Here is a 23,739-nt window from a genome sequence, read left to right on the forward strand (position 1 = left end):
ACATTTAAAATACACAAAGAATTTCCAATGTGGCATGGAAATTTTAACTGCAAGAGGCCTGAATTTCTTGTCTGCTTAATACCCAAAACTCCCATTGGCTTCAACTTGACTTCTCAGAGAATCTCTCTCTTTAAACATCTCAAAGCTTGATCACTGCACTTTCTGTTGAAGATCCCTTTTCAATTATCAGTTCCATTACCTTAATGTCATCCTGCACTCTGAATAGTATTTCCCAGATCTCTGGAAGCTTGTCTATAATGTCATCCAAAGGTCTTCCTCTTAGTAAGTCATTCAGTGCCAGACAGCTGCAAACAAGAAATTTTATGTCCTTCCTACGGTGTACTTATTTGCTATAGATGTATACACAGATACGTTTATACGCATAAGCAAATGGTTTAAAAATAAGAACTGCTTCACATTCCTTATTTTCCCCAAACCTAAATGTGCGCCATCATAAGAATGTCTCCTTTAGTAGAGAAAAAAAATGTTCGGCCAGTCAGGTGAAATCTGAAATGAGTGACAGCAAGTGAGAAAGGCTGCTGTGGCGAAAACTGCTATCGCAAACATTCCAATTACAAAGTTTTTCCAGATTGCTTTTCTGTGAGTATTGGACAAAACCAAACCAAAATGGTCTGAAATCTAGGACTGAAATTAAAATGCAAGTTTTCAATACAGCGTAACTATGAACCATTATAAACAAAAAACCAATTTAATAAAAACTAGATACAGACTGGCATCCTGCTGCCAAGCATGTATATAGCTAGACTGCCAAGGTTTTCTAATCTTAAGCAATATTTCAGGTCCAAAGATAGGCAAGAACTTCGTGACCAGAGAACTCCTCCTTTAGCCAATGCTGTTTAGTATCATGCTCAAGCCATATCCAATAAAAAATTTCAGGCTCAATGAAGCAAACAGCTTCAAGACTGTATTACACTTCAAGCGCAGGCTACAAGACCAGCCTCTGTCTTGATGAAAGGATGTGTCCTCCTCCCCCCTCAAATTCTTCAATTTAACAAACTTATGGTGAAGAAAAGGACAGAGTTCAAAGAAAAATATGTTACTTTTTCTAGCAATACCTGGATTCCCTGATCCTCCACAGACTGCTGGTTAGGTTACAGATCAAATCCTCAAGAATTTCCTTCATGTACTTATCAACCTATTATTAAAAAAAAAAAGACAAAATAATGAAACAAGTATGGACTATCCATCCTTGTCCTGTACTCTGAAGAAGAAAAATGTTTCTTTTGAACCAGTACAACCTGCTTGCAGCTAGAGCAGATGAATTAATGATTCCTAGATGTGACCCCATGCAAACTTACTCTGACTTTGCTTTAGACATGCCTTTTCCAGCACTGGTTGAGAGCTTAATGTGACAGAGGTGACAAGAAAAGAGGAAGTCCCTCAGTCCTTTATCAATTCAACTGTTTAGGTGCAGCAGCAAGCACAGATTTACAGCAATGGCATCTCACAAAAATCACTTACTCCTGAAACTTGTCTCGGAGGAGCTGCTTTCCATGGGCTTCCTCCCACTTAAAAACTGAGGAACCATATTGAGATGCTTTTGCTCTAGGAAGGGCATCTTAGGCTGTAAGAATTCCTGAAGAGCTTCTCATAAGCAATATGAAAACAATATCCAAATGTGGAAAGACTCCACTCTAAGTAAACCATAGATTTTATTGCAAGCTGCACAAACAAGGTCTGTGATTATCCCTTCATATATAGGAGCATCCTCCTCTGTGCACCCTCCAGCTCATCCGTGGATTCAAGCACCTCTTTCTCTGCAGGACAATACCTCACCCTTTTCTACACACCCCTCCTTTCACAAGATGCACCTGTCCCATGAGGATCTCCGAAATGCTGCTGGCTAACACCAAACCCACCATTCTGCACTTTGCTGCTCACTCACCATCGTCTTGTCGGTGACCAAGGCATTCCAAATGCTGGTCATTGCCTGTCGAATCCCCAGGTTGGGGTCAAACTGGTAACGGTAGAGCCGGGGAAGAAGCTGGGGCAAAAATGGAGCCAGTTGCTCTCCAGCCTTGGCAGCTATCACATTAAAACCAAAAGCTGCTCCCTGAAATTACAAGAGAGTATTTGTTGAAACAATGCTCTTTCATTCAGTTATTGTTCCTGAGCACACCACAGTCAGTGGCAAATTGACACAGTTTAGACTTAGACCAAATCAAAAGGACTAGAACGTTACCAGAATCAGTCCCCCATCAGTGCTACAGTACCATACTGATCTTAAGCAATCACACTCAGCAGTCAACATATTACTACTGAAGTTCCTTCTCTCCAACCTTCATTTCAAGATACTGACTGACCTTGTTTGTAAAAAGTGGTGGTGGAGAATTAAAATTATGAAGATTTGAATATGTTTTTAAAAAAAAAAGATTCTTTCTGGGAAAAACCAGTAAGCGTGGGCCACTGCTTCCCTACACTTAGGACTGGAATAACTTAGGAACTGAGAAACTAAAAATAAAACAACTCTTCATCTCTACAACCTGAAATTTCTGGGGATTGTAATTTTGCCTCTGTCTATAGTGAAACTCAAATATTCTTCCATACTCTCCTCTTTCTTCACCACTCCCAATTTCACTCTCAAATCTAACACAGTGGAACTGATGCATAACAGCCCAAGCCCACATTGCTCAATACAGGCAATGCAGTGAGTGCCTCTAATGTTTCCTGACTTGCAGCATCAGAAGCTGCCACTCGAAACCCCACTCTAAGGACTTCACAGGACAGGAATGGCTGTATGGGTTAATCTAAAAAAGGAAGAGTAATAAAGACACATCTTCAGTCAGGATCACTGCTGTGAATAGCAAGAGGTTGCAGAAAGTCTAAAGAAAAGGGAGGCATCATCTGCAAGGCCCCCAGTAGTTTGCTCTGCCTCACTCTTGTGTGGAGGTCTGGAGCACAGACTTCCAGATGCCCCTTCAACTTAAATGATTCTGCAAACTTTAAATTCCAAAGCCCAGCCTGCAGTCACTGGGTCAAATTTCTTGACTCATCCTGGCTGGTGAAACTCCATGAGGGTCAGGAGCCTAACTGCTCCTGTGCTTCTCAAGTCGCAGTGCAAAGAGAGGCAAGCCTTGAGAGGCATGTTGACTTGTCAAACTCTGGATGTTAATGCTGGGGGCGTTTTTCTTTTTGCACCAAGTGGTGTTTCCAGAGGCTCAAAACGTAAGGCAACAAGCACAAAAGAGCCCGAAAGGTGTAATACAGTAGATGCAGCTACCAAGGTCTTCTGCGTGAAAGCACACAAAAGGTGCTCTGCCTGCTTCCTGGACAAAAGCTTTTCAATGCTTATGTAAAGCCAGTGAAAAAACAGTCAAATTAAAGCTCTAAAAAGTGTACTTAAGTCTTCAAGTTTATGATGCTACTTTTTTCAGCATGATATGGATCCAAGAGTATTTTGGCTTTGCTAAAGGTCCCAGTAGCTCTAAAATATCAAGACTTGAGTTAAAAAAGGATGCTCCTCAGAACAATGATTAAACTTGTGTATTGTCAATTGGTTTTTCGCAACTTGTTGCTAAATATTTTTTGCTCTTCCTTGTTACATAAAAAGGTCACTCTGGCATCTGAAAATTCATCCAGCTTTGAAAATATTATGTCACATGAAGACCTGGCCCCTAAGTGCACTCAAAAGTAAAAGGGAAGGATGACAGTTGATTCAGAGGGGAATGTAGGATGATGCGAACCCTGTGATACCAATGTTTTGTTGTAAGAATTTCAAGTAATCCTAAATTTGTTCCTCAGGCATGTAAATTTGCATTGGATCTGACACCAAAGCATCAACAAATGTCCTCTGCGTGCAATTATCACATATCATATAACCAGAGCTAGAGAAAGGCAGTTACTGTTTCTGGAGTTCACAGTGGGAATGAAAGCAGCAAATTACCTTTCGAGAATTCCACATGGCATGATGGTTGGCCAGATTCATGAATTTGTACACCAGGTCTGGTTGATTGAGATCACTAGCCAGCGAACAAAGCTCCTTGTAGGTAGAAAGGCCTTGACTTTGGAAAGCAGAAGGGAAATTTGCGTCACTATTTTAGCTACACAAATGCAATAATAGGTAAAGCTATAGTCAAATCACAGCCTACAGCAGAGAGAAGTGAATACCCTATCTGCACCACCAGTAAATAGTTACGGTAACTCAGAGAACAGGGAGGAACAAAAAGCTCAGGAAGTAGATTTATAAGCAAGGGAATATTGTTTCAGCACTGATTTTGTGTCTGCCATTGAGACCATCAGTAAACTTACCCATCTGGGGTTTTACTCAGGCCACCCTGAAACACCACAGTTTCTCCAGTCATCTCATGTTTGGCTCTGGTAGAAAAGAGGTCCAGTGTTAGCTTTACCAAAAATCTACCTTGAATGGACTGCATGCTACAGGTCAAGTTTGTTTTCCTTTATTACTTCAATATCTTCCCACTCTTCCAGTTCCAGTCCCACAGAAAACATACAGGTGTGCAAATCTACACAAATTGCAAGGAACCTCGTTAACCTGTATCATGTGTAGTGTTAAACAGATGCTGCAGAAAGTGAGGGTTTTGCTGAATAGTTATGAGAATAATTTTGAAGCTTTGTTGAATGGCACAAAACCAGAACAACATCAGTAACAACAACTCTAGGATGAATTATGAAAAGTCTCAGTTTGCCCCACTGGGAATACGGGGATATTGACATGCCCTTCACCTCGAAACATCTCTTTCCACACACTAGAAGCACATTTTTGTTCCCATCAAACACATAGTTCAGAACTCTCACTGTATTCTGAGCTCACCGTACCTTTTCCCTGTCATAAGGGTATCAACAAGTGTGGTGACTAGCTCTTGCTGATCCTCTTCACTTCCTAGTTCATATATCAGCCCAAGACCTTTTGAAGCAACATCTTGACTAAGCTCTGCAAGAGATTTTACAAGGTAAAATTAAAGACAAGCATTTAATTAAGGAACACACAAATTTCAAACCCAAGATTCGACAAAAATCATGATCTAGCAAAAAGAACTCTCTGCTACAGTTCACAGGTCTCCATTTTAGAGCAGATCCAGTCTGGCAAGACACAAGCTTTGCATTCTCAAGCAACAATTTGCTCTGAATTAGGTGACATCTTCATGATAATATTGTCACTGCAGGTTTGGAAAGAGCAGAGAGAATTACAACAGCCGTGTATTCTAACATACTGCGGGCCCCTGAAGTCCAGCAAGGTTAATGGTAACATTCTCTTCAACTTCAGTGAGCTTTGGATAGGCTGCCAGCTACCACCCTTTCCACTAGTTGCCACGGGTAGACCTACAAGCCAAACTCTGTTAGCTTAAAGAGCGCTTAAAGTTCCTGTCCATACAGAACTCTGCAACACACATCCTACAGTCCAAAGCAGAGCAGAAGAACCAATGAACATTTTCTGTTATTACAGTTTGAAGGGGTAAATGCAGAAAAAGATTTGTTTGGTTAGCAAAGCACAGATAAAGCTATGCTTCTTATCTCTATATGCAGTGTCTAGAAATCATTCCTATTACCTAAGAAATGGGACATTTCTACAATAATCTTTTAATGCTGACTGACAGAGCGTGTAGGTAAGTTTCTGCCAGTTCAAAGATTCCCTCCATTCTGTTAAACACCCACTAAAAGACATCACCCTTAACATGTGATAGCACTTACCATCACTATCTGACAGAATTGAAACAAATGCACTTTGAATATCCTTGAGATGAGACTGTAAGATAAGAAAAAAGGAAATTATTATTTTTATCTCACATTTTGGATCCTTTGTCGGGTCTCAAGTTCCTAATAGATAAGCAGAGGCTACTTTATCAGTGGAGCTGCCTATCTGAGCTACATCTACAACAAGAACTGCTCTCCTTTCCAGACAGGTAAGCAGCAGCCTGACTGACATTCAAAGAAGGTAAGTTATTTTTCCAGCACCTTTCTACAGCTACCATACCATTAATGAACATATTTTATTTTCCTTGCCAAATACATATCAATAATGCATCATAAATCTGACTTGCAGCAAGATGGGGCTGTCCTGTGTGAGGACACTTTTCTTCATCCCCAAACTAGTGGATTTGGCTAACTCCCACAAGGTCCATTGTTTGGATGAGTATAATATGCAGCAAGGTTTTACATATAACAGCTTACAATTGCAAAGCAGCTATTGTCCCAAAGCTCTTTACCTGGACAGCACAAGATGGCTACATGGTCCCACCACAGTCTGTAGTACCTCTATGCAGGGAGAGCACATTTTGGTTGGGAAGGCTTTATTAAGTCCCTATATAGGATCTTTTACATTCTCTCATTATAGACAAGCACCCTAAATATTAGGTTCTCAAAGCACACCAAAAATACATGCATCACACAACAGTTGCACCTTGGTACCAAAAGTTGTGAGAAACTCCAAAACAGATGAGTCCAGAAATTCTCCTCCTTCTTCCCCTCCTAGACCTCCTTTTAACATTTTCCAAAAATAAATCCTAAAAACTGTACAGACCCCACCCTCTCCTTCACAAGACAAGATGTTCTGCTCCTTCACCTTACAAAAGCCATTTACACTATGCTCACTCTGACCCAAGTGACAGGTCAGAAGTTTACAAAGGTGCCAGAGAGACTCATTCATCTGCCAGTTAGTATGTTCTCCTAGTAACAAAAGATAAGCCATGTCTCAAAAAAAATCTCAGTAAGGACTGCAGCAGCACTAGGGGAAAAAAGGCAATGGATGTGAAGTGGAAGGAAGGGAGAGAAAGCAAGCAAGAGGCAAAAATAAGGACAAGGAGCCAGTGTTAGGAAAGGGCGTATTTCTTACCTTAATTGCTTTGTGTGTGCTCAGCTTCTTCACCATTGACAGAAGCCAGATGCAAGCTGCCTGCCTAATGTGTGGGTTGGGGCTGATTATGTGCTTGTTCAAAATAAGGTCTAGGACCCAGGGAACCACGTCATTCCCTTTCAAATCTATATGAAAAGAAGAAAGGTGGAAGGGAGAAAGGGAGCTTTGAAAATCAGACCCACTCATCTTTACTTTCAACATAATGTGCAGCAACAATGAAAAAATCTAATCAGCCCACGAGTACCCGTATGACACCCTAATCTCTGCTTATTTAGGAGAAGCTTTCACTGGAGTCAGTGAGAAAGTATTTCTACTAATAGAAACACTGAATAGAGTCCTCCTAGCCCTTCATAAATGTGTTTCAGAGCCTGTGGCCAAAAAGAGGTACTGATCACGCCATATAAGACTTTGTGTACTTTTTGTTAGGACTCAAAATTTCTGGAGCAGTGGCAGGGTTCAGTTTCTACCCTGTCCTGTACATGCTGAGCTTTGTGTACACTTAAGAGATCTAAAACCACACTCACAACATTACTAAACCTGCTTGCAGGTCTGAGGCTGGTATTTACAGCTGCCAGTTTTGAAGCTAGTATTTCCTCATGTGTTTATTTCAGTGGGTACAGAATTTTAGTCAAATAAAATTTCTGCATTTACTGCATGTAAATGTCACTTGATCATATAATTCCAAGTTGCTGGGAAGGCTTGCAATTTAATGTCATAACCCTATTTCCCAGTGCAGGCTTCAAAATGCTATTCTAAAAGGTTTATATATGTTAAATCTGAAACTAATCCAACTGGCAAAACAAAATGAAAAGATAAAAGAAATTCAGTGTCAAGTGGCAATGTTAGATATCAAGAAGCTGTTTAACAGCACATGTAAACAGCACATGAAAAAAAGTCTTCTACCATCTGAGCAAACAGACTTGAAGAGGTGAAACGACCTTCATATAATCAGCATGAACAAACACAAAATGTCTCTTACTTCTACCATTATAAATCAAACACCACAGAAAAAGTTATGAAGGCCAGTGTTAGACCAGAACTGTGAGATGTTACGTTCCTAATACAGGGGCTGGGTTGAGGAAGGCCTACCTGAAGGAGGGATATATTCCTCCTCTGTGACTGTCCATGCATCACGTGCAGCCACCGAGCTTGTCCCTACAGCAGCACTGGTAATAGCTTCACCAACAGTGAACTGCAGCTCTATTTGTTTGGCCTGAAAAATACAAGTGCCTCACTGACATTGCTAATTGAACACACACCAAAACTTTTGACATTTACTCCACAGAACCACAGTCCCAATCCCAGTACACTTTTGGTGAACTTCTGAGACTATGTGGCAGCTCACACCCATTGAGATTGATGGAAACTTATCCAGTGCCAGACTCTCCAAAAGGAGTGGTAAGAGCTAGGATATCCACACTTATTTTTAAAGTGTATTTCCTACAAAGCATTTGTCTCTGCAGAAGTTCAACTTAGAGAGCACAGCACAGAAAGAATTGGAGAGACAGGATCAAAACAAAACAAATTAGAACAAGACTGCCAGGCACTAACAAAAACTACTGCAGCTTTGCTGTAGTAAAAGATTCTCCTCAAGTTGCATCCAGAAGTTGACCAGAAGAGATGCACAAATTTGTTATTCACATTAAAAGAATTCAGACAATACTTTGCTTTACTTGTCCTGAGCCGTAAGCACTGATTTCCGTACCTGCTTGGTACCTTCTAGATTGCTTTCCTTACTCTCTGGAAGCACAAAATGCTCAGACATTTTGAGAGGTAAGCCTTTAGCTTCCTGCAATCTAAGATACATTGTTTGGGTTTGGCTTGGTTTGTTTTTTGTTTGTTGTTCTGTTGTGGGGTTTTTTTTCCAATTATGTATTATATAAAGGAAGATGTAACGTCCCTAAGCAATTACAGGAGATAAACAGCACTTAGAAACACCATTTTATGTTTGTGTAAACAATATTCTTACTATTCTTGTTCGAGCAAACAGAATTGGAGTACTTAGCAAAGCCAGCCTGATACTCAATAGCTGCTTCGACAATGCTTAATCCTGTGTCAGTATGAACAGGGAAGAAAGGTCAAAAAAGCTCTAAATTAAGAATCCTAAAAATCTCCTTGACTGTTTAATTTTGCTGTCTGGTATATTGCAACATGTACAGCAGCTCTGAAGTACCATGAAACCAGTACACTGTACTGATGTATTTAGACTGACAACAGATACATGTTTTCCTACAAACAAAGCTCCTAATTCAAGTCAGTTGTATCAGCTGATGCAGTTCAGATAACAAAAAAGATATATTTGTATTATCTATTTTTAGGGTACTTTTGAAGGCTAAAGTACAAACCTATGGCTTTATTAGTATAATCTCTTAAGATTTTACACATATAGTTAGTTAGTCCTCCTGAAGGGGAACACATATTCACCCCAGAGACCTCAACTGGCAAGTTTTTAAACCATCATATAAGCCATTTCACAAGCCCCAAACCTACCTGACTCTATTTCAAGGCAGTTTCAAAGAATCCAGAGGGACTATTACAAAAAGATAGCTTCCCTTGTAAAACCTGTCTCTAGAGTATATAAAAGTCATTCAAATAGAAATACTCACTGCAGTATAAAGAATAATACATTGATAGCGCCTTACCTCCACAGAATCCATTAAACCTTGCAACAGTAGCTTCTGGTGAGGAAAACCTTCATCTCCCACTGGGAAGTAACCTAATGTTTGTATTGCTCGTTCCTTCATCTTAAAACACAAACAAAAACCAAACATGATCACATAACCTTCCTGTAAGTCCAGAAGATATACTTTCAACCCACTTTCTCAACCTCGCTGAAGTTTCACTTAAGGTACCAGAAGTTAGACATGCAAATGACTTATTAGATCAATCAGTGCACCATTTTTCCAGAACACAGATCAAAACAAATGTCTTGTTAACCTTTGAGGATTATTTCCAGGTAATTTTTTTTTTTTTTAACTAAAATTAAGACCATTTGTAGTTTTCATCCACTAAGCTCCTACTTATGACTGCAAAAGCACATCCGACCAATGGTGACACAAAAGTGGAAAGCCCTTAGACTATTCTGACTCACTAAAACCAACGATAAGCCTAATTCTTTTTCAAAAGAGAGGCTGAGTTTTGCAGGTAATACATAAACCTAGGGACAGAGTATTCCAGAAATGAACAGGAATCATAACAACACTATAAAATCTTGCCTTATTTGTTTCCTTGCTGGAAGGGATTCGGGCCAATAAGCTTTCCACAAGCTGAAGCTTTGTAAATCCTGGTCCTTCACTGGGGATTGGCAAGGGGCCATTCCTTCCAATTTCCCCAAGAGCTGTACAAGCAGCCACCACGAGAAAGGGAGAGGTGCTGTCCAGAAAAGAACCTACAGGAAAAAGAAAAACAGGATGACGTGGATTTTATTTTATTACTTAGTGGTGGGCAGGCAGGCACTTACATTTTATGCATGCAAGAAGCAAAGCATTTGTCTCCTCTACAGCTGGTAGGAAGGATTAGGCTGGAACAAAATCCAAGTAAAAGGAGACACTGAGAGGAGTCTACGCAGTGGCACCACCTCTAATTCTACTATGTTAGCCTATGAGCTAAGAGTCTACCTAATTCTTGTTGAAAAGGGTTACATCCATACACCTAATAAGATGACATTTTTACAGACTATAAATTCTGTCACAGAAAGTAAACTCAAGATTACAGAATCAATGGGCTGAATATCTTATAAAAGTCCTCAGCCTGGGGTGGTTCAAAAAACAACTGTTATATGCAGCAAAGTCACAGGCAGGAAGTTACCTATTGTCTCTGTCGTCGACTTTATAAGCTGTTCTTGATCCGGCATGACAGCAATATTTGGCTGTTCTATGTCATGTAGTTCCCTTGTTCTGCATTTCCCTTTGGCCAAGTACCTTCCAACTGTAAATCCCAAAGCCAACAAGGATCCATGTTGGACCTCCGGGCTCTAGAAACAACACCAATAGTGCAGAAAATTTCATTTTCAAAGTAAGTAACACTTTGCACAAAGCACTGATTTAAAAACACACATGGACAAGTCAGATGAGGAGGCACCCTGAAGAGTTCTAACTCTTGAGTTCTAATATGGAGTTCTAACACATAGTGCAACAACAGAGAGCTTGATATTTCTAGTGCTCTCTGATGGATGGAGTACTTTAAGATAAATTAACAAAATTTAGAAGAGGCTTAGGAGGACAGATTAAGAATTTGTCACCAGCACTGACATTCCTAAAGCCCACCCTTCGGTAGCTAAGCAAAAATTAATAGTAAAAATCCAACTCATCTAATTTGTAAGTAGAGATTTATGAAGGCGCACTAAAATAATACAACTCTGTCTTACTTAAAAATTGGACATACTGAGATTAAAGGGGATTAAATGTATTCCTTGGTAAACAATAGTAAAGCAGAATTACTCTAGACTGGCATTGCTAAGAATGAGAATGCACTTGACCTACAAATACAGAAGGTAATGCCTTTACACAGTTCAATTGGCCACAGACTGTGAAACCTAATTATTACAATGAAGCGTCAAGAATAGTAATTTTTCCATGTGCTGAGACTGTCTAATGATGGTGCTCATTCCCACAGGTGAAAGGATTCTGTGCAGAAATAAGGCTGAGCTAAATGCTACCTAAAAAAAAAAAAAAAAAAAAAAAAAAAAAGAGAAAAAGGAGGCAGGGGCTTAAACTCAGCTTAGTTACTGTATCTGGTTTTTACGACAACCCTGCAAAAAGCTGGACCAGTGCAACTGTGCTGCCAGACAGGATCCTCAATCTAGCTTGTCCACCACAGACTGCTCCTTGATGTGGTCTTGCAGCAGCAAAGCCAGCTGAAGATGGGTCCTTCACCCCTCTCCACTTCACCTACCTATTTACACTGCAGTCCTTACTGAGCCACTAAGACCACCCCCACCCCCCTGGTCTGTCCTGATTCAGCTGGGTTGGTACATTCGCAGCAAACCAGAGCTCTCACCAACTCAAACTCAGAAATTGTTCCATGGTTCACATCCTTCCCTATTCTCACCCATGCCCTGTGAAAGGTCAACCATGGCTTCATGGGCAGAAAGCAGCAGCAGGGAGGCTGGGACCCATCCGTACTAGCTTTGTGACCACAGAAGCTGCACCCTATGTGAAACTGAGCAATGAGACCACTTTGGCTCACACAGGTACAAAACAAACCCTGTTTAATTACAACATACAGTGATCAGGACTTCTTGTCAGCATTTGAGTCTATTACCCGGGATGTAAAACGGTGGCCAAAAAAGCCATTAGGAGAGACTGATATAAAAATATGTTGCGAAATCTAACCTAAAAATGTAGCACTTCCCCTCCCTTTCAGGATTCAAGACACACCAGCACAGAAACCTGTTCAATGTGATTTTAGGACTCCTTCAAACTCACAGTAGCAAAATGTAGAGATAAGGATAATGGGAGCAGGAAGAGCTGCTGGAGGAGAGAAGACAGGCAAACCCACCATGTAGTGATACAGTGGTGGAGGGCTCCTGAGCAGTCCATGTGGAGTGGGAGGGAAGAAGTTGGACCTCACCGGGTAAAGGCTGCTGGTGGGACAAGACCCTGAGCTGATGAGGAGCCAGAGAGTGGCTGTGGCTCAGGAGGTGAAGGGGTATTAACCATACTTTTTAGTTCTGTGGGTGCCTGTAGTTGCTCACAAATAAGGAACTCATAAATTGGTAGGTAGTTTGATCCATTACTATTCAATGGGACAAGGAATATTTAAGATGGCTAAGACTGGTTAAATATCTGATGGTGTTGACTTTGCTTAAGAACTGCCTCCAGGAAACCCTTCTACTGACGTTAACAGAAGCTTCAGGGATTAGTTTATTTAAAGATCTGTTGCACTCACCTACAACAAAAATACCTTCTCACAGTCCAACTGGGTATCAGCTAGTTAATTTTACACTCAGATTAAGGCTAATGCATCCCAGACATACTGTGAGATTTCCTATCAGTTACATGAGACAAGAAAAAACAAGAAGCAGACAAAGAAAGGTAGTTACATGGTTGTCTTTTGTCATTTTGATCAGCTGCTCCAAGGAGGCCCTGAGCTCATCTCCAGACATGGTAGACAGCACCACAGAATAAAACAGGGCTGCAAGCTCACGCATTTCTTCTTTGTTTGTGTTCATCAGACTCTGCGGGAGTTTTTAAAAAGAAACATAAAATATGGAAGCAGCTTCTCATACAGAGCTTCAATATACAAGCACAAGTATCATGCAGCTACATAAATAGTACTTACCTCAGAAACCACTCTTTAAACCAGCAGTATTATCATTTAGTAAGAAAGGAAGCACTCAATTTAGCAAAGCATTCATCGAATGCTCAATGTTCAGGAGGAAGATTACCACTAGCCACAAGAGGGCTACCCACCAGCTCTGCATTAAACACGCTGCTGGAGTGTTTGGCTGAATTTTGTGTTCAGAAAAGCTTCCACATTTCGAATTCACATTGAGCTAAAAAGCCTCCTAAAGACACTATTTTACACGAGCTACTGGAGGCTTCCATTTCCTTTTTATTAATCAAGCGGATGGGGGGGGGGAACAAACAAACAAACAAACAAACAAAAAAAAAAAAAAAACCTCAAGAGGTTAAACCAGTTAAATCAAATGGTGACAAAATCCAAAGTTGTCCAGGAAACCACAGCTCTCAGTGCAAACTCTTCCACTTTGTATTAGAGATCTTGTATTATCTAAGTTGTTAAGAACTTGGGAAGCATCAAGTGATTTGTTAAGATATAACCTTATCCCTGCATTAATTTGATGTATAATGCAACAAACTCATGTGAAAATTTCATGCCCAAATCTTTGAATTGCTTTGGCCACCACAAAGGCAGCAAAAATGAGCCAAGCAAACAAGAAACAAGATCTGTCAGGCTCATGAAATGTAACCCTAACTTCAACTCAAAACTCGCATCAGATAACATAGCTGACTTTTAACAACCTCCTGGACTTGCTCCTTCCACTTGGTGAAGTGAAATCACATACAGGATGTTTTACAACAGTATTTCTGGAATGAGGTACTATCAGTTACCACCTCAGGAAGCTTCATTTCGTAAATGGACACCTAGCCAAACAAAAACCAGGTTTTTCTCCAAGCAATAAACAATACTGAAACGGAGAATGTTTAAATCCTCTGAGGTTCAGACCTGCACTTAAATGAGATGTGGTAAACTGTATACAGTGCAATGCAGCACAGATATTAGCAGGAGAAATTATAATAACACATTCTAATTTTTCTTTAATTTGACCAAGCATTATTTTCTGTCAGATTCCCACAATTAAAGTGAAGGCAACCTGTAAGAGCTTAACAAGCCCTGGATGCTTGAAGCAAACCATGAAAAAGCAGGAAGCTGCCTGAGAAAAGAATCTCCGGAAAGCAGAATTCTCTTTGGCTTATTCTTAAGCAGTTTATCTTTTTTTTTGTTTGTTTGAGGCTAATAAAAACATAAAACCAACTCTACAGAAAGGGCTCTAAAACAATTCGGGATCTAATTAATCTCATTTTCTGAGAAGCCACTCGCATCTTCCCACTGGAAGAATTTTGTTTTCATTTTTCTTGTGCCATTTAATGGATCTTCTGATCAAGGGGAAAAACTGGCTGACTATATCAACAGGATCAATGACAGATTACCCAGAAGATATAGGTCACTGACAAAATTGGCAAACTCAAAGAACCAAAATGTAGCTTTCCAATCCTGCTACACATATAACATTTCATGAAGTGTTGACTGTAAGTAGAAATACCAGATTTCAAATTAAGTGCATACTTGGAAATAATACTCCATTCCACCATGGGAAAATGCTAGGTTTTGCTAATGCCAAACCCACACCACCCGCAAAAATAAACCAAAATATGTAAATTTTCAACATACCTTTATCCAATCCATTTTGTCTACAAATCTGGTGGCTAGTTTTTCTGGATACACTGAAACAACTTCCAGAAGACAATACATGACTGGCAAACCTAAAGAGTAATTAAAGAATCAGGTTATTAAACAATTAAATAAGCATTTACAACAGTCTAACAGTAATAAAAAGAGGTTAAGAAGTATCAGGCATTTTAAAGCATTCATTTGCAATTCATTAGGGATAATAAACAATATGGAATAATAGGGTATAGTTTTTCCTCAGAAATACAAGGGAAACAAATAGAAGCAAACATTCTGGTAGCAATTTGCTCTAAAGGCATCAAGTGCTTTAAGACTACACTTGTCACAGATACACTATCATCAGAGTGACGAAGACGGCATTCACTGGTTATCACTGTTACAGACAGCAGCCTCACAATTTTAAAGCATTATGTCAACCGTTGCTGCAATTCTGCGGTCCTGCTTTCTCCTACCTACATAGCAGCATAGAGGAGAACACGTTTAAACTGAAAAGTATATAGTCACTGTTGCAGCTCTGTGATTGCTGCAGCCAAATTCAAAGCACTGAACATGGCAACTCACTTCTAGCAAGAGAAGATTTTTCTTCAAGCTAATGCTGCACACAGATTCTTACCTCCAACACTAGTTAACAGTTGCTGAAGAAGGCCAATATACATATGTACAGGGTTGGTTTCTGCACTTTTTGAAGAGGAGGAGGAAGATAAAGATATGTGGTTCCCAGACATGAGGTTTCTTATGTAACGTCCAATGGCTGGAGCATGATCTTGCATATCTGCCAAGCTCTGTGAGGTTGGCACCACACCTGCACTGTGAGCAAGACACATCCGCAGATACAGAACTATCTAAGTAGAGAAGAAAAACACAGGATACTGACTGCATGAGCACTGGAAAAAAACTTGGAGAAGACAAAATAAAAGAGCAGGGAATATACTGCATTTAATGTAACCAAAATGAGACAGTTTCTTCTTTGATCAAATCTAGACAGAAAAGTCAGCGTGGAGACAGGAACAAATATAAAGTGTAACAAATCTTACGATGAGTTTCTGCAACATGCCTGCGTAAGCAGACAACCCTACTGTGCCTGCATCACTCTCAGAAGATTAAATCATGCACAGACTTTTGGCTCACCATCAGCTGATGCAACCCCCTTGCAGGCGGTTCAACCCGTGTCCTGTACTATTTGGCATGCATACGCAACCCAAAGCATGGCTAATACAGACCATGCATTGCATCTGAGATTGTGTGTACAGATCACTGAATCTGCAGGGAATCTGCTATGAAAAGAATAGCTCCAAGGAGCATAATGCGACTTTTGAACAGGACTGCCCATTTCTCCATCTGACAAGCTATTACATTAGGTATGCTGCAGAAAGCAGTGGAGCAGCACTTTCAGAAACATTCCTCCCAACCTCCATGAATATCCTGTTCAAACAGATAAAGAATGGAGAGTTAATCCCAACATCTGTTCAAAGAGGAAGTTTAGAATGTAGGATGACTTATGGTAACTGTTAGCTTATTACACTGTCCTCTAAATAAATTATGGTCTACATATATAAGGACGTAAATCCAGACACTTACCTCTCCAAAAGTGGCAGGATTGAAAGGCAGTGCTGCAGTTCCAGTCGTATATTTAGCTGGAGTTTTCATTCGGTGAGAGGCCTAAACAACAGAATATATTAAGAGTGGAACATTCAGACCCATGAACAGCAGAGATGTCAGAAAGGACAGTGAAATTTTGCTGATGTAACTATGTTTATCCTCCACTTAGCAACTGAAAAAGTACAACAGTTCTACAACAAGAAGGGCACAGTGCACTTGGTAATAGTAGTTTTAGGTCCATCAACTTCATGTCCCTATCAACTCAAAGTGGAAACTGAATTCATGAGAGAAAACAGCAGGGGAGGCTGGAGGAGGACAACATTCTTTCTCCCTCTCAGGAGAAAAAAATTAAGTGCTTTAGAATTTAAAACCAAAATACCTCATGAACTTCCAAACTCTGAGGCGCCCCAGCTGACAGGCAGGCAGGAAGCCTGGCGACAGCAGCTTTGCCTGCAAAGGCTGCAGACCAGCCAGGCTTCCCTAGTATGGGAGGTGGGAGCCCTGTGCCATACCAACCAAGCCCAGGATGTCAGCCAGACCCTGCCACCTGCCAGGTAGAAGGCTGCTGCAGCAAGCGACCAACTCCTTTCCATGGAAATGTTAGTTTTGACAAGCAGGAGTATTCCAGCAGGAAACCATCCGAACAGACTTTCCAGCAACACCCACTGCGAATGCTGCAAAAAGGCAGGTCTGTTCTCTGGGCAATACACACATCAGTTCTAGGGCTGGCTACTGCTGAAGTCAACAGATTCTCATCTTTCTGAACACGCTCAGATCTTTTGCTACACAGCAACTTCAATGACATCCAGAACCATCAGTTAAAACCTGAATTAGGGAACCAAACAATGACTCCCTTGAAGAATGGATTTCCATCCACACCCAGCATATCAGGTCCTACTCTTTCATATATACTTTCTTGCAGAGAGAGAGAAGGATGATGCTAACTCATGCAAACTCATTTTGCATCTCAGCCTGCTGTGCCAATCAATGCATACAAACTTTTCAAACATCTCCAACAGCCACAGATTATTCACGATATGTGAAAATTCACACTTTGAGATAACTCAAAGAAATGTACCTTGAGGAGCATGGGAATCTTGATTTTCTCATTAGGAATTAAACTACGCTGATCCATAGTTATTTAGTGGCATTACATAAGTCAAGGAAAGTTTAAAAATTAACTACAAGGGGACAGTAATTTAACAGTGTTATCTAAAACTCAATTTTGGTTTCTTAATTTTTTTTTTTCCATATATTCGAATAACCAGTACTTTGGACAAATGCAAGTTTTTTCACAAGTCTTCAAATACTTCATACACTAGCAGAGTATACCAGCAAAGCACATCACCAGCAAAGCACAGAACATTCCATAAGGAATCTCTCAGGTAAGAGTTCAAGTGGCACAGGTTTTGGAAAATCATTCCCCTAGACTTCTGAAAGGCTGTTCGAATGGCCATTATTTCCACAACTTGAAATTAAAATAAATAATTTAGTCTTTAAAGTCAACAAACCAGACTTCTTAATCTGTTCCAGTATGTCCTTTCCTAGCTTGGAATCTTTTTTCTGTTTTATGCACAATATCATTTTTCACTAGCCCAACCAGAGAATGATCTTCCTATCCTTTCACAAACATGTTTGTGAGCGACCACATTGGATTATCACCCTTGAACAATGGATTTCTCCCTCTACACATCTTCTGCACAAACAGCATCATAGCAAAATGAGCCCTTTGTTAAAGGATTTGCCTCCTTATTACTTAACATTTGGATCTCTTGCAGTTACTGCCAGCAGAAAGTAATGAAGATTGCTAATCTTGGCAAAGCAGTAACGTGTGGTCTTCAATGTGATTTACCTAACTTCACTCCTCAGGGGAGGTAAGGGAGATGGATACAGGGAAGACCACACATTATACATGCTGGAGCATCAGACACGTATTTGTCATTTACAGGGACAGAAGCACCATACCTTATCTTGAATGTAATGGACCATTTCAGGGAAGGAAGGCATCTGCTTCCCAGAACTCTCCTTTTCATTTTTACCAGGAAATGTTCTCAGCACCTGCTGGGCTTCTCCATGCACCTCCTCCCGCCTTTCAGAAGAAAAGATAGGGAACAGATATTATTTGCAGAGAATGGCCTTTAATGAGCAATAAGATATCTTTGGAAGCTGGGGGAGACAGAACAGTTTTTAAATGAGATGATTTTTTTTTTTTAAAAGGAAGGGATAAAAAAGCTTGCCTTAAAATATTTAACAACTTGTTAAATAGAGGGGGAGGGGGAAGAGAGGAGGAATAAAAAGGTTAGTGATGAGTGGCCTTTGCAAAACCGTCTGGATCAGCCCACTTCTGTTCTTCTTATATCCTGCTAGTGTTTACCACCAGCTCCTGACTACCACATACTTGTTTTTCTATCTGCTCCTCCCCACCACTTCCTATATTCAAGCTTCAGCTGACACATACTAGGTTTATCAATATCTGCTTAGCAGCAGATCAACTCCTGAAACAGTGCCCATACTGCAATGACAGAGGAATTTGTTGCAGTTGACATGCTTAGCCTCTTAGTTACAAGGAACACAGACAAAAAACTGCACCATTAAAGCAAGTTGCAAAATGCCCCACCACTTAAATTGCAGTAATAGAAAACTGCAAGTGAAATGATTGCTGTAATTTAATGAGTCAACTACTCCTTAGCAGGATGGCAACTCTCACAAGTGCATGCTCCTGATTCTTTGCAAATACAGGCTAAAAGAAGACTGATAGAATTTGCCAGGAAAAACAACACCTACTGTACAGGTGATTTCAGTTAATTCATTTTTACCTTGCAGTTGCAATTGGTCATTAACACAAAATGCTTCACTGACAGCAGTCTCTGATCAGTCAGCAGACTCAGAATCTGAGCCAAAGGTTACTATAAGGCACAATAACAAATCTCCACAGAACTGTTCAAGAATGCCCCTATGTAAAGGTTAATTTCCAAATTATCATACTTAATTTTCAGTGAGTTTTTATATATGTACCTATGTACACACAATATATGTACATCACACACAATATACATATCATAGAATCATAGAACAGTTTACATTGGAAGAGACATTAAGAACCACCTAGTTCCAATCCTCCTGCCATGGGCAGGGACACCTTCCACTAGACCAGGTTTCTCAAAGCCCTGTCCAACCTGGCCTTGAACACTGCCAGGGCCACAGCTTCTCTGGGCAACCTGTCTCAGTGCCTCACCACCCTCACAGAAAAGAGCTTCTTTCTGATGTCTAATCTAAATCTATCCTTTGTCAGTTTAAAGCCATGTCACTACATGCACTAGTAAAAAGTCCCTCTCCAGCTTTCCTGCAGGCCCCCTTTAGGAATTGAAAGGCTGTTATAAGGTCTCCCCGCTGGAGCCGCCTTCTCTTCTCCAGGCTAAACAAGCCCAGCTCTCTCAGTCTGTCGCCATAGGAGAGGTGCTCCAGCCCTCTGATGATCTTCATGGCCTCCTCTGGACTCGCTCTAACAGCTCCATGTCCCGCTTGTGTTGGGGGCCCCAGAGCTCAACACAATACTGCAGGTGGGGTCTCACCAGGGTGGAACAGAGGGGGAGAATCACCTCCCTTGACCTGCTGGGCACGCTTCTGATGCAGCCCAGAATAAGGCTGACTTTCCTCAAACTCATATTGAAGACAACCAACACCCTCAAGTCCTTCTCCTCAGGGCTGCTCTCAATCTATTCTCCACCCAGCTTCTATTTGTGCTGCTTGGGATTGCCCCTGTCCAGACGCAGGACCTTGCACATGGCCCTGTTGAACTTTGTGATGTTAGCATAGGCCCTCCTTCAAGGATTCATATATGCATTTATATTGCAACCAAGTATATACTAGATGCAAATACAGATATGTGTGGGTATATATGTGAAAATAACTTCAAAGGAAAACAACTCACGGGTCTCCTGCAGCTAACAGGAGTAAGTATCTGGACGGGATATGATTCGGAGGGAACACTGTGCTAGCAAATTTCACAGCCACTTGACGTACTTGAACTTCAGGCTTAAAGAGAAGAGACACAGACATATGGTTAAGTTTTAAATGAATGTACTAATGACCAATTACCATTTGTAAATCATCAGTCATCTGTTTTGTCCTCTGATACCAACATGAGTCAGAGTTTGAACGTTTTTAAACACTGTTCTTGCTAACTCTTCCTATGGCAGGAGACAGAACAGAAAAGCTAGCTTCTCATACATATACAAATGAAGAATGAAATGCATGCATATTTGGGGAAACCATAAATCAGGGTTATTGCTATTTCTTAGACATCTGTAATGCCCAACCCAGGCAGTTTTGACATCTGTCTACACAAAACAGAGCTGCACTTAGAAGCAGCACAGCCAGAGGTGGAAAAGAAACATTAGCTAGTTTATTGCTCTCTCTACTGGGTTCAGATAGTCTCAAAAGGGTATTGCCTGGATGCCTAGATCACCCGAACACCCAGGCAAAATAGATTACGAAAATATTCTTACACAGTTACTAGTGCCACCACTAGAAATACATATACCTCCACAGTCTCCCTGAGTACCCATGCAAACACAGAGAATACAAAAAAACCTCTTTCTGAAAATCCAGACCTCTGGGAATTCTGAACACAAACAAGATACTCAGTAAAGTAAGAGAGTCAGTGAAGTGTGGTTTTCTCTGGATTAGCATTTCACGGCTGAGTTCCAAGGGAGGTTCCTTTATAATGTTAGAAATCATAGCACACTGTTATCCCCACTAAACAGTGAATGATCCTTTCCACCTGACTCTTGCTTTCACAAAACATTCCACAAGACACTGTTCTTGAAGCATCTAACTTCTCAGAGTTTTCTTAGGAGACTGAAAAACATACAAGACAATCACAGTAACTTTGTTTCTTTGCAAAACAGAACACAAATGGAAAACTGCACTGTCACCCTTCTTGCAGGCACTATACAATATTAAAAATACTTCATCTGAGCGTACACACCCTCCCCCTTCTCCCAGATAGGCCAATACATTCAGTAAGAAAAAGACCTGTTCCAATACTACAGGAAAAGTGTCAGTAAAAAGGAAAACAATGAATAGCTCTTTTTTTTTTTTAAGTATTTAACTTTGACTCCATTGAAAATACCTTTATTAAATAAGAAGCTACAAGAACTTCCATTAGGGTACGCTGGGCTCCTTCCAAGTTAGTGTATGCTCCAACCATCATAGACAAGGCCTCCTGAATGGCAAGCCTAGTATCAGCATCTTCCTGCAGTACAAAAGCAAGAGTTTTCACTTTGCAGTGTGCAGTGACAAGAATTAAGCAAAACCAGCACAAAATACTAGCAATTTCCCAAAGCCCTGCGAGCACGCACCTTACATAAAGCTTCAAAAAACTGCTGTACCAGTGCTATATCCTTGGTGAAGAGCTGAGGCATTCGGCTGAAACAAGATATTTTCATTCATGAAGTTTTTTCGTCTTCTGAAATCGAAATGCTTCACATTTCATTGATCTTCCCCTCATCCCACATTTTATTTGTCAAACAAGACTGCCAGCACAGAAAGTTTTCTCTATCTTATCTGTTTTCACCACTGAGCAGCACACCCTTCTTAAACACAGTTTGGAAAGCGAGATATTCTATGAACAATCACTTAGATTACCAACATAACACTGAACAAACCACTTGTCTAGTTTCATGCCCTCTGGTCTTTGCTGTACGTTCCTTAAAATTAAGGCAATCCTGAAAAGTGGATTAATTTTGTGCATAATTCATGAGCTGCCATTAATCACTGCTAGAGAAGCTATCAGCTAAAAACATATTTCTACAGTTCTGGAGATGTCACAAGAAGAATGCTTTTCTTTGCACTGTACACTCAACAGCAAACTTGACAGATGGCACGAAGCTTGCCGCTGATAAATTAACAGACTGCTCTGGAAAAATGAGTCAATGTCCCATTCCTTAAGTGGCGCTTCAGTTACCTGGAGAGCTTTCCAACCGCTGAATATGCCATTGAGAGCAGTTTTGAATCCTTGAATGATAAAACAATAAATAAAATTCAGCAAAACCAGGAATACATAAAGGTACATTTCTTACAATTAAACATTTACTTTAAATCCTGTCTTCCAAGTGCTCAAACAGGCTTTCATGGGCAAAGAATCCTGGAACATTAAATTAACTGTATCCAAGAATAAAAGCATTAGATAGGAACAGATGCAGTGTGCTCTTCTACAAGAAACAGAAAATTGCACATGGAGACAAAGTTTAAATCTTCCTTCTCCTCTCAGCTAATCATTGTATTTCAAGAGACAGTAACCAGATTCAGCAACTATATGAAACAGTAGCAAAGAAACAGACACTTCCCACTGGCACTAAACAGCAGTTTTACACAAAGAAAGCTGTTTGCACAATGACCAATGCAGATGACCAATGCAGCACACTTATATGCGGGCTTCCTTCCTCCTTAACACTCCTTTTTCATGCCCTTCCCAATGGCAAGGGAGGCCCACATGTTCAAACACTAAGGGCCAGAAGGTCACATCCGAGGATCAAAGCTGCAGAAGAGGTCATCTGCAACATCAGCCTTTCATAAAATACATGAAGGAGTATCATGGGGAGTCTGCCTTCTGAAATGGCACTGGAAAGACCTCTTTAGACCAGACTGGCACTTGCATTTCGGTTTGTGACACCCTTCCTACAGCAATACTGTCTCTGCACAGACAGAATGGAAGGTATTACAAGCAGGTCTATATAGCTGCTTGTCACAACAGGGTATACACCTGGAGCTGAGGCCCCTATGTGTTCTAGAGTAATGAGTAACAGCAGCTAGATGCTACTCTATTATTTGCTGAGACTTTGCAAATAGTGTCTGAGAACCTACCCATACCTGTGAAACAAATAGAAGTTTTTCCATATAGCCTTTTTTCTTCCCTTCCAACAAAATTCCTTAAAAACTAACCTTTGATAGTCATCTTAGGCAACTACAAAAAAGAGATTTATCAGTTTCCATCATAAAGATATTTGTCCGTTGCTTGTACTCATATGAAGAATTACAGCTCTAGAGTAAAGAGCCTTTCAGCTTACCTCTTTGTATTCATTGATCAGCTTTGTAAGTCCATTTAAAAGCATCGGGCCTAATGGCTTTATTTTACTTTCCGGACAACTGCAATTACAGACACCAACAAACAAAATATTATCTTTTGCATCCCTTAGAAGTATCTTCTCTCAGTACCTCAACTTCATTAAGATGAGAAATTACAGCTTAATGCATGCAACCACACACAGATATTTCAGGAATGAAGAAAAACCCCTACTTTCTATGAGGTTTAGTACTCTTCCTATGCTCTTAGTTCAGCTATATACTTATTGAACAGAGTGACTTCTAGGAAA

General features: G+C 40.4%; 1 protein-coding gene across 1 annotated transcript in view; it reads right to left on the bottom strand.

Annotated features, from left to right (window-relative positions):
- KIAA0368 (KIAA0368 ortholog) overlaps positions 1-23,739 on the bottom strand; it is a gene marked incomplete at its 5' end in the record, with an annotated part of 47,449 nt that overhangs the window by 14,358 nt on the left and 9,352 nt on the right. The window contains 22 exons of the mRNA XM_010018873.1: positions 200-305; positions 1,077-1,156; positions 1,907-2,074; positions 3,905-4,022; positions 4,270-4,335; positions 4,798-4,912; positions 5,671-5,725; positions 6,812-6,957; positions 7,922-8,045; positions 9,475-9,576; positions 10,048-10,220; positions 10,640-10,805; positions 12,876-13,010; positions 14,747-14,838; positions 15,378-15,606; positions 16,343-16,423; positions 18,329-18,452; positions 20,295-20,398; positions 21,498-21,620; positions 21,727-21,793; positions 22,332-22,381; positions 23,434-23,512. Coding sequence (XP_010017175.1) covers positions 200-305; positions 1,077-1,156; positions 1,907-2,074; positions 3,905-4,022; positions 4,270-4,335; positions 4,798-4,912; positions 5,671-5,725; positions 6,812-6,957; positions 7,922-8,045; positions 9,475-9,576; positions 10,048-10,220; positions 10,640-10,805; positions 12,876-13,010; positions 14,747-14,838; positions 15,378-15,606; positions 16,343-16,423; positions 18,329-18,452; positions 20,295-20,398; positions 21,498-21,620; positions 21,727-21,793; positions 22,332-22,381; positions 23,434-23,512 — 2,503 coding nt within the window. The remainder of the gene's footprint in view (positions 1-199; positions 306-1,076; positions 1,157-1,906; positions 2,075-3,904; positions 4,023-4,269; positions 4,336-4,797; positions 4,913-5,670; positions 5,726-6,811; positions 6,958-7,921; positions 8,046-9,474; positions 9,577-10,047; positions 10,221-10,639; positions 10,806-12,875; positions 13,011-14,746; positions 14,839-15,377; positions 15,607-16,342; positions 16,424-18,328; positions 18,453-20,294; positions 20,399-21,497; positions 21,621-21,726; positions 21,794-22,331; positions 22,382-23,433; positions 23,513-23,739) is intronic.

The sequence above is a fragment of the Nestor notabilis genome, unplaced genomic scaffold (assembly GCF_000696875.1).
Source record: "Nestor notabilis isolate BGI_N333 unplaced genomic scaffold, ASM69687v1 scaffold1577, whole genome shotgun sequence".
Classification (NCBI taxonomy): Eukaryota; Metazoa; Chordata; class Aves; order Psittaciformes; family Psittacidae; genus Nestor; species Nestor notabilis.